Source organism: Scomber japonicus, chromosome 14 (genome assembly GCF_027409825.1).
Source record: "Scomber japonicus isolate fScoJap1 chromosome 14, fScoJap1.pri, whole genome shotgun sequence".
Taxonomy (NCBI): Eukaryota; Metazoa; Chordata; class Actinopteri; order Scombriformes; family Scombridae; genus Scomber; species Scomber japonicus.
The window spans coordinates 28,010,816-28,021,598 of NC_070591.1; the positions used below are offsets into that span (position 1 = coordinate 28,010,816).

The 10,783-nt window shown below is 39.0% G+C and overlaps 1 protein-coding gene across 1 annotated transcript; it reads left to right on the forward strand.

Moving 5' to 3' along the window:
- The first annotated feature begins 1,106 nt into the window (after positions 1–1,106).
- On the forward strand, positions 1,107–10,274 carry LOC128372855 (RING finger protein 122-like). The gene is made up of 6 exons (XM_053333041.1): positions 1,107–1,946; positions 5,327–5,483; positions 6,815–6,854; positions 6,959–7,000; positions 8,090–8,172; positions 9,751–10,274. Exons 1-6 carry the CDS (start codon positions 1,922–1,924, stop codon positions 9,869–9,871), a joined length of 468 nt encoding a protein of 155 aa, XP_053189016.1. The 5' UTR covers positions 1,107–1,921; the 3' UTR covers positions 9,872–10,274.
- The last annotated feature ends 509 nt before the right edge of the window (positions 10,275–10,783 follow it).

The following is a 10,783-nucleotide window of genomic DNA, read 5'->3' on the forward strand; positions in this document are numbered from 1 at the left end:
ATAATATGCTACTTTGTCGTGACAGTACCTTTTCCACACGGACAAAACACTGAAAATGTAAAAGAAAGTTCAGTTATTAACTCCAAGCACACTACAGGTGTAGAGTATGGGCTGTCACAGTTCATTCACCTCATTGTTGTATTCATATCAGCATGAGAAGTCCTCTGAGAAAAGATACTACTGAAATATGTACATGAATGGAAATAAGGGCTGGATTAACTCACTATGGGGCTTCGGGGCAACAATATGCTAAGCACAACATTATTTAGTAAAATGTACCACATAAACCCAATACATACTGAAATAATAAAGCCATTTAAGCGAGATTTTTATTCTGTGGCCAACTTGAAGATGGCAATTCATGATTGGATATAATGCTGGTGATTCTTTGGGGTCCCTATCATTTCAGTTTATAATCTGCTTTTGTGGTGCACACAGTTTAAATAAAATCATTTGCAATTAATTAGCACCACAACTAATTGCCAAATGGAAAACCTGGAGCCTTGGTCCTGCTCAGGGTTTAGGGCTCAGGTACCATTGTTCGCTTTGCCCTGTTGATAGTCCAGCCTCAGAGGAAATGGATCAATATTCCCCATGTGAATCCATTCAGGTTCTAATCTTTCTGTAAACACAGTGTTAACCCTAGTACTGATCAATTCTACAAATAGCATGTAATCAATCAAACCACATCATAACTATCATATCACTGAGTGCTTCCACATCTGCTTGTCTGCCATCTGCTCAGCTGCTACTTCAATAATAGCTTGCAGCTGCAAAGGAAGGAGGGGAGGGGGTCTTGTGTGTGTGGAGGGAAAAACCCAGAGGGGCGAGGGGTATAGGGAGGGCAGGGAGGCGGGGAGGCGGGGAGGAAGGAGGAAGGAGGGGGCGGTGAAAGCAGAGCTGTGATGCAGACAGCGAATCACATGAGCATGGATCTGTTTACAAACTGAGGGCTGTAGACGAGAAGTGGAGAGGAGAGACGAGGAAGGAGAGGGGAGGAGAGTGAGAGTGAGAAGAAAATACAGGAAAAGAGAGAAGAGCGTCAGTCTGAATCTGAATTGACATTAGCTGCATTGTCTTCCTGTGTTATACATCTTGTGTTGTGTGTTGAGAGCAGAAAGGCAAGGGAAGAGATGAGGAGCTGCTTTCCACAGGAACACTGAGGCTGCCTGCCTGGCTGTGCTGCCGGGGAATCCATCCATGTCCCTTCCCTTTGTCTCTCCATAATTGGCCACGGCAGGTTTTCACAGCCAGAGAGGAGGAAAGCGACTTGGAGATCTAAAAGGAAAGGACGAAGGAGAGTGAAGAAAGGAAGAGTGAAGAGAAAAGAAGAGGAGGAAGGGAGGGAGAGCCTCGTGACAATGTTTTGAAGGGGAGACAAAGCAAAAAAGCAGGGACTGCTCGGCCAGAGGTTCATAAAGCAGAGTGCTGGTTGGGATTTGGAGTGTATTTCCTCACATTGTCAGTCTTTTTATCCACAAGACTCACAGATTCAAGACTGTTTGTTAGTGTTTGTCATGCAGAGGGAACAGACAGGAATTAGATTTCTTTGTCTTGTTTTGGAGTCTAACTCTGGGTCAAGAAGGATGTTTGTATCAAATTTTTTAGGGTAAATCATCACCGCTGACAGAAAAGTCAGTGTTCAAGTGAGCTGCTGGTTATTTGTGTGATGTCTTCTTGAGGAACTGAGAGTCTCTAATCAGGTCTGTTAACTCCAGGCCACAAGGATTTAACTCACTGCCCATCTACTCCATCAACTATCAGGGTCAAGTAGCCTTAACCTGAAAAGTATTGGACATAAACGTCTCAATTTGTCCTTTTTAGTCTGAGACAAGATCTCAGCAAAGTTGACTTTGTGATATTGGAGAGGTCAAGAACCCAACGATTTCCTGGGTTTGCCATCCGAACATCCACACATTTGATGCATCCTGTCCAATGGTGTAACGGTAAGTTGCAGAAGCTTTTCCTAAATACAAATGTAGCCTAGGTATAAGGAAAGGGTTTTCTAAGTGGAAGCTCACACACAACATACACTTGATTACAATGGGTTGCACCACAAAAAATACCTGTTAGGTAGGAATCAGTTGGTTCTATATATTTACTTTCATTAATTGCTAGGTGTGGCGTTAAAGGTCATAGCGAACAAACAACTGATAAAACAAATATTAACTGGCTAATATACAACTTGTTAATGTTGACAAAAAAAGAAGTAACATCAGAGTATGTAAATAGTGAGTATTTTAAATGTTATTTCCCAGATTTTAAAACTACTAAAAGTACTACTAATTCTGAAATGTGTATTTCTCCATGTATGCATTATTTTACTATTGTTCTGAATGCTTGTGAAGATCCTTAATTATGGTGGTGGTTACCCAATAAGGGGTTGAATTGAGGACAACTGGTTTTAGATACTTCTAAACCAACCATTCTAGTTCTGTTACCCTCGATTCAACCCTCCTTAGGTAATTTTCTGAAGTTGTGCTGCAAGTTGTGATGCTGCTGCAACAACCTCTTTGCTTAATTGATTGATTTTGATTGATATGTCCTAGCAGGTGAGATATTTCTCAAGTTTTGATGGTGCAACATGATTTAGTAAATCACTAGTATGAAAGAAGCAAATAGTTACAAAGAACTTGAAGGATTTTACACACAGAATTAGTAATAGATCTATGAATAGATAATGCAACCCAATCCTGATATAGAGTTCGGATATATGTGACCAACAAGAAACATGATCACAATGTGTTTTTTGTCTCTGTGTTGTACCACCTCTGTGTCAAATATGACCTCAAACATCCTCTGAAGATTGCTGCAATACAACCACATTTTTTCCAGTCAAAAAATGTGAAAACTCAACCTGTTTAACAAGTGTTCAGGTACTATCCTCCCTCAGTCCCTGCATCCATTTGCAAGGTGGCCTACCTTTTAGCGCACCACTATCAATGATTTACTAACATCGTGCTAAGATTACAGCTGCCTCCTCCTTCACCCAAACCTCCTGTCAAACCTTCCCCAAAACCCCCCCACTATACACTGAGATGGCACTCTCCTGCTATGTCCCCCATCCATTAGAAAATAACTTTTGAACCAGGAGGTCTCCGCCACAACATAACGTATTGCTCGTGACCTCAAGAGAGTGTTATCGACTGAAGTTTAAAGCTGATGTGCATTGTGTGGAATGAAAAGTGCCATGTTAAAGCCCCTCAGGCTGAAAACACTTCTTTCTCCCAGAGCCCAAACTCCAGCGAGTAAGTACTTCTGGGCCAAGTAGCAAGTGGAACACATTCCTGTGTGACGCAAGGATGGTTGTAAAAGTTCACATGAAAGTACTTTGCAGTGCTAGAGAGAAGTTTTTGCTGTGGGACCTGTGAATTTTGTAAATATGTGTAAGGTTTCCCTTGTGGTAAAGCCAGTAAGCATCCTGAGGATAGCGAATAGTGGTAGAAACAAAAAAGAGTTGTTTCCCTTAATAGATTCTTCTGAAGTGTACATAGGATTGTTATTGCTATGGATTTACATAATGAATAATTTATAACCCTAAAAACACTGAATATACAAATAAGGTGGTAACTGGTTTAACTTGGTTTATTTGCTCAACATAGACATTGTCAATCACCTTAATTGAACTCAAAATTAGAAATTAGGCACCTCTATAGCTGTTATTGCACACCATCTCTACACATGTAATAAACATATATCTAAACTTTCACTTGAGCCCAGTAACTTTGTCCAGCTCACGAATCCCTACATTTTAAGCCGTATTACATTGCAATTTGAAACAAGAAGCTTCCCAGATGCAGTGTAGAACATGTGTGCCAAGCTTTACAAGTTACACCAATAGGAACACACACATATGCCTCCTAAAATCTAACCCCACATCCTCGCAGTGGGTGGTGGAAACAGGCAAATTGCGGGACTGCCAGATAGGGTTGTGTATAGAGGTCTATGGCTGTGGTTCTGTTAGAGCCAGGGGACTCAAAGAGACCACAGTGAACCTGAAGCAACAGAGCACTATGAATGACCTATTCTCCTCTAAGAGTGAAAGAATTTACTGTTATAAGAGAAAGATACAGTACACACATGGACACTTAAACCTGTCTCACTACCCTTCTGGGAACTTTATTTATTATGTCATTCCTTACAAGAAAATTCCAGTATTTTTCAGCCTGTGTTCGATTCTATTCCCATTCAGAGTTAGCATTCCAATATGTGAAGATATTGTAGCTATGTGCAGCTTGCTGGATAACCAAACTGCTGCCTTTTCATCTGTGTACTAATTTATTATGTAACGTTTCCTATATAATGGAATTATGTTTCAATAGAGGTAAACATATATTACAACAAGTGTTTAATCTGTTCTGGCCAATATTACAAGTGTTTGAAATGATTCATGTAATTGGAAAATCTAAGGAGGCTCATGCTGCTTGCCTCTATCTCTATAACAAAATCCTATATTATGGAGAGTGCAAAGTTAGCATAACAAATTGTCAGGACAACCACTTTTATGTGAATTGGGATAAAATACAGTCATTTCTCTTCAATATTATCAGAGCTACACACCCAACTTTAATCATCACTCAAAACCAAATATAAACCTAATCTGGAACCTACAGCCAAGTCATAAACTTAAAACCACTTGTAAAACTTGTAGAAACAAGGTTTTTGATATGTGAACCTGTCCCAACATCATGAGTGGGAAGAACAGCAAAAACATGTGCGCACATATTATGCCAACCATTTATGCTAATATGTTCTGTCTGTGTAATAAATAACGTGTCATAATCTCTTAATGGTTACAAATTCATTCACAGTCTTGAAATGCCATGTATAAAACATCATTTTTACAATTCATATATTCATTCTCTGTGATTTCTACCAGGGTTTTAAATGCCACATTATGTAGGCTACATTCCTCACCTCAATTAACTCACTATGGCTCTGTGTGCTGTGGCAATTCATGGTTAAATAACCGCATTTGTTTTCATTCATACATATAGTATTTTCAGATATTTGAACACAGGACAGTGTATGTGCATTGACAACAACTGTAGGCTATATTTATGAGTGTCTTGTTCTTTGTGCAAAAATACATTGGAGTCTGAGACAGACGTCAGTGTGAACTATTTGAAACACTTTATGAATTAAGGCTTGGCTAATACCAACCTTTCATTAAGAAATATTATTTGTGGGTGTGATAATGCACACCCACATATGTATAATAGCACAAATTCATATTCAATGGATAGCTTAGATAGTCTCAATGCTGTTTCACAAGGCTTTATTCATATATTTGTGTTCCTTTTCCCATTGTGTCTGTTTTTCGTAGGGTGTCTGTGTGACCTAGGATTGCAGAACTCTGACCCATATTGCAAGATGACATCAGAAGAGCTCTTCCACCTGCCGCTCAATGTCTACATCATCATCCTGGGCATTGGCCTCTTCATACTCATGCTCAGCCTCATCTTCTGCTGCTACCTGTTCAGGTACGAAATAACGACAAAGACTGACTTGCACTTTTACAGGCCAACTTGCGATATTATGATCGTTCAGTTAAAGTCATTGACGTCTGAAAGGACATTTAAATGTGCTGTGGGAAGATTTCACTCAGCAACATGTCAAACCTGAGGTGAAATCTGCCTCGCCCTGTCTTAAAGTAAAAGTGTCACAAATCATCAACCTGTAACCGTCAGTTTCTCCCAGGTTCTCTAATTTACTTCCTCAAACATTTAAAAAAAGTCTCTCTGTTTCTAGCAGAGTGTGAATGGTTCATCCATATATATCCAATTTAGCATCATTTGACTTTCACATGACATTTATGGGCAGGTTTCACTTTTTCAAGTAACCTATTCAGCTCTAAATGGCTGACTAGCAGATAGTTATTTTCATGGCTCTGAGAAATCTTCTTGACTAGTCTACACAAAGAGGGTTTTAATATTTCCTTGCAGAAGCTCTCAGTTGATTCAGGTCATCTGTCCATGCAGAGGACTCATTGTATTACATTGAAATACATGGTGCATTGTCTGTTGTTTGGCGAATCACAAAGGTTCAAGTGAACACTGTTTAAAGCAATTACACACGGGGTAGAATAAGGTTAATGTACTGTTGTCAATCTCCAGGATTTCTAGAAAAACCTGTTTAACCTTTGGCAAGGAGTTTAAGCATTGTTAATTTATATATCTGTCAGTCAGATATTTGACTCTAGGATTGCATTATGTAAAGTTGGGTTTATAGCCAAGCTTTGGGTTAAGGAAAAGCAGGCTGTGGGAACGATTTGATGGATATTGTTTTTAGCTATATCTACGATGACAGAGAATAAGGCCAAAAGTCAAAATGGCTTAATAAGAATATGTTAAATCAGTCATGTTGGTGACTTTTTGTGTGCTCTCAGAGGAATAGTTCAAACAGCTACTGTGAAGACAAAGGTTCCTCTGTGAATTTAATCATTATCAATAGATTTCAAACTTCTCAAATGTTTTGCATCTTAATTAGGTATGAAAGTGTTCATTCTTTCTCTAAACCCAGGACAAATTCAATCTATTTCTGCTTTTAACAACTTCCAATGAACTCAATGAATCCTAATTTCAGTCAGAAATCTTGTGTTCTTGAAAGTGTCATAGCTCATGTCGATGTACAGGCTGTTACTTGAATTTGGCATTGTGTGAATTCCAGAACTGCTTGAAGCACTATCCCAGCTGATTCATCTAGCATGACAAAACATGTCCAGATAAGACAGATATGGAGCCGCCAGGCACATTATAGAATTTTCATGACTCTAAATTACAGCATTGTAAGTTTGTTTTGTGGTGTTTCACAGACTCAGACAAGGTGCAAGAGAACAGTATGGCTACAATGAGGTAATATGCTGATGCCGTATCCAGTTATAATTCAGAACATATTCACTCATTTATTTGTCTGTTGCAATTTCTACATATTTTCATGAATACATTTTTGTCAACAGGTTGTTTTGAAAGGAGCGGGGAAGAAACTCAGCCTTCTTGGTGTAAGTAGGCATAAGCAATATTCAAAGTTCAAAGAAACAGAGATAAGCAATGCTAAGACTCCTAGATCTGGCTATTCAGACAAAATGAATGTGAAAAACAAATTCTGTTTCATGTGTATAAAATGTAGCAAATTAAAGTGATGTCTACAACAAAGGGAATTATTTTTCATCCACATTGTTGGCAAAATGGTCCAAATGCACATGTACTTTGCACGAGTCACTGACATCCCAGTCAAAACTTTCTTATCTCCACTCAAGTCTATCAGATAGTAATGCAGATTGTAATCTCCCTTTAAAATGGATGTTCATGAACTATACCATGAAGAAGAAAACAAAAGAACAGAACCTCATCTGCTAAATCAATAGCTAGTCCAGTATCACAGAGCTAAGCTATCATTTTCATTGAAGAAAAGAAGAAAATTAGGAACCCCTTTGTGACATTTGGTTTAGCTATACCATCTAACCACACCATACTCTGCTGTGTCCATATTCCATACTACATAATAACAGTAACCAGGTTTGGAAAAAGTGAGAATATCAAATATGTCAGTCTGCAAACTAAATTAGCTTAATTTCTGTGTAGTATTGTCACACAATGTGCACAGTATAAACAGAGGAGCTATCCAGGAAAAAAATTAAACCAACTGTAAACTGTGGTAGCATAAAAGATCTTCACGGAACAAAGAAGTAAGAAGTCTTTGCACAATCATTTTTCTCTCATTGTTAAGTTGCCTGTTTGTTAACTTAGTAAACAGCTAGTAGTCTTCTAAAGTATCAGTCAGACATGTCAGTGTACATCTGCACTCTTATTTATTGTATAGTAAAAGCAAAAACAACAAATGATTAAGATCAGTTGTTCACACTGTACAATATTATGCAATATGGAAGTGATAGACTTACTGCAGTGCGGTCATGGTTATGTTGGTTGACAAAAAGAGGTTTGTTAACCAACACAACCATGACTGCACAAACAGAGGTTTGTCGATTATAGGAAGAACACAGTTGTGGTTGAATGACTATTTTATTGTTCTGACTGTTTAAATTCTGCATATTGACTGAACTGTATCATGGTTATTTTGTCCTTTGCAGCAAACATGTGCAGTGTGTTTAGAAGAGTTTCGCAGCCGGGATGAGCTGGGAGTGTGTCCATGCTCCCACGCTTTTCATAAGAAGTAAGTCCTCCAGTGTTGCTTTGTAATTAATTATCAAACATCCATCAGATTGGACAGCTGACTCCGTATTTCCATACTCCATTACTGGAAATGATGGAGATAACTGGCCTGTATTTTAGTCAAGAAATCTTGACTAACCAGTTCACAGGAATGACGTGAACTCACACGTTATCTTGATGAACCTTTGATGTCCATTTATCAACTGAAGCAGTCAGAGGAGCATTGAAAGGCAGAAACGGATCATCAGCAGGTTGCCTGGGAGAAAATTCCTGACAACACACTCTATGTCTTGCATGTTGGAACATGAGCATGCTCTATGCAACTGAGATCTGTTTTGCCCTGTAGTGAAGGTGTGACATTGACAGCAGCACTTTTAGGTCAGTTTGCTTTCTAAACATAGTTCTGTAATCCCTGTCTTAGTTATGAATAAATCAGGATGAAGTGCCCTATAGAATTCATCTGTATGTCGCAATCTGGAATAAAGTGTACAAATGGATGCCCTCTCAGTTAAAGAAAATGTGATGGTGCCCTGTAAAGAGGTTCTGAATGGGTGCCCTTTTAGTTTAAAAAAACAAAGTGTAAAAAATGCCATTTAGGGGTTCTGTAAGTCTAACATACTGAAATATAGAATTGGGTGCCCTTTCAATTAATAAAAAGAGATTAAGTGCCCTATAGTGTGCCATAAGGTGTAGAACAATATTGTCAAGTGCCCTTCTGGTGACGAACAAGAGATACTTTTCCCTGTAAGATGCCTGTATGGTGGGAAATGTATTGAATGTATGAGGTGCCCCTCAGACAGCCTGAGTCTGCCATGTGTATCACCCAGCCCGTCCTCCCAACAAAAATGACAGTATAGGACATTTATTCAGTTGCCAAACACGACACATGATGCAGCCGTAGTAATTACGACCGACAGAAGTGATGCAGTTAAGTTGATGTGTATATTAGGCAACAAAATGTTCATATTAGTAGGAGGTGGGCTGGGTGGATGGTTAGATAGATGGCAAAAAGTGGATTTAGCAGCAAGAGACCACTGCTTGCTTCCTGCTTTCAACTACGAGTTTCATGTTTCTAAGTGGGGACTCAGGATGGTTTTTCAATAACGGTAACCAAGATTTTAATTGTGTTTACTGTTACCATGACGGCAAAGGTTGCCTAATTTTAAGTAGTAACATTAACTGACACCATGTTTAAAGTGGTCATTTTAACCCAAACTGTGATCTTTCCCTAAACCTAACCAAGTGGTTGTTGTGCCTAAACGTGACCAGACCTTAACCACAGCATTGTTACACCATAAAACATCATTATTTTTTTAAAGTGACTTGTTTTGGAATTGGTTGTTCTGGAGTGTCTGGTACATTCAACCTATTTGATTGTTTAATTATAAGGACATATTGCAGCACCAGTCCCTGAACTGTGCAAATATCCTGCATGTCTGTCAGTTAAGTCTTGTTTAACAACTGTCAGTTCAGCTAGTTAAACGTCTGCTACTTCTCTTTGTTACAGTTTATACGTTGACCAGCTCCTTTGAAATGACAAGACCGGCTAATACTCTTATCTCTCATCTGCTTTTCTTAGGTGTCTGCTAAAATGGTTAGAGATCCGTAGCGTCTGTCCCATGTGCAACAAGCCCATTTGTCGCCTCCAGCCTGACCCCCCACAAGCTCCGGAGCGGCCACAGAGTCTCCTGGAGGTCTGAGAGGGGGGAAAGCATGTCACACAGCACCTCACGCTTTCCAGCTGATTGACACCCATCACTATAGAGGGTCCTGTTTCCCCCATCCGACAGGTTGTAGCTTTAGTAATGCAAACATTTTTGAGGCAGAGCTGCTGTGGAAGCACAAATTATATGAATGTGAGAGTTAAACTGAAAGTGCCCAACCAAAGAACCAGAGTGCAGTTATTTAGTGATTCAGTGAAGGAAGTAAATATCAACATTCAAAATATAAATGTTGATATGTAAGAGTAAAATAATCCTAGCTCCAGAGATCCGCTTACGAGCTTTCAACTGCCTCTCACTGTCTTAATTCAGCTAATGGAGCCGTCATAAATGTGACACTTTGATCACGTCATTCCTAGTGGTTGTATATGTGTGAGGATAATAACCCAATCACTTGGTTTTTGACCATGGTATTCATGATAGCAGATTGTAGCTTTGCAAGTTTGACTGTGAATTGTCAGGTAAGCTAACAACTCAAACTTTCAAACCAAACAACAATTTTCTGTAAGTGGCCAAGTCACTGTTTGCTTAAAGGGGGACTTTTTTTTATATAAATGCTAGCTTACTAACTAGTTTATCATCATTTCCGGTAAGTGTGCAACAGCTATCTTTGATTTGAGACAACACTAACCTGTCAAAATGTGCGCACTTTACAAGCATACACATAGTGTACACAGTGTACTACACAGAAGTGTACTAACAGAAGTGTGTGATTTGAGACACAGCGTCAGACTAAGTTATATAGACTGTTAGCTAGCTATATCCACTTCATATTGGTGACAGTCTGTAAAGTTGTTGGATTATAAAATACCAAGGCATAGATTGCCCCAGTAAATATTAAAGGAGAACAACGCAAAAAACATTTTAGAAGAATTTAGTTGAATTTAAAAA

Excerpts from the sequence above, each read along its gene's own strand:
- LOC128372855 (XM_053333041.1), top strand. The coding sequence starts at position 1,922 with ATGCATCCTGTCCAATGGTGTAACG. Across the intron at positions 7,001-8,089 it reads AGAAACTCAGCCTTCTTGGT|CAAACATGTGCAGTGTGTTT; the intron begins GTAAGTAGGCAT and ends TGTCCTTTGCAG. Across the intron at positions 8,173-9,750 it reads TCCCACGCTTTTCATAAGAA|GTGTCTGCTAAAATGGTTAG; the intron begins GTAAGTCCTCCA and ends TGCTTTTCTTAG.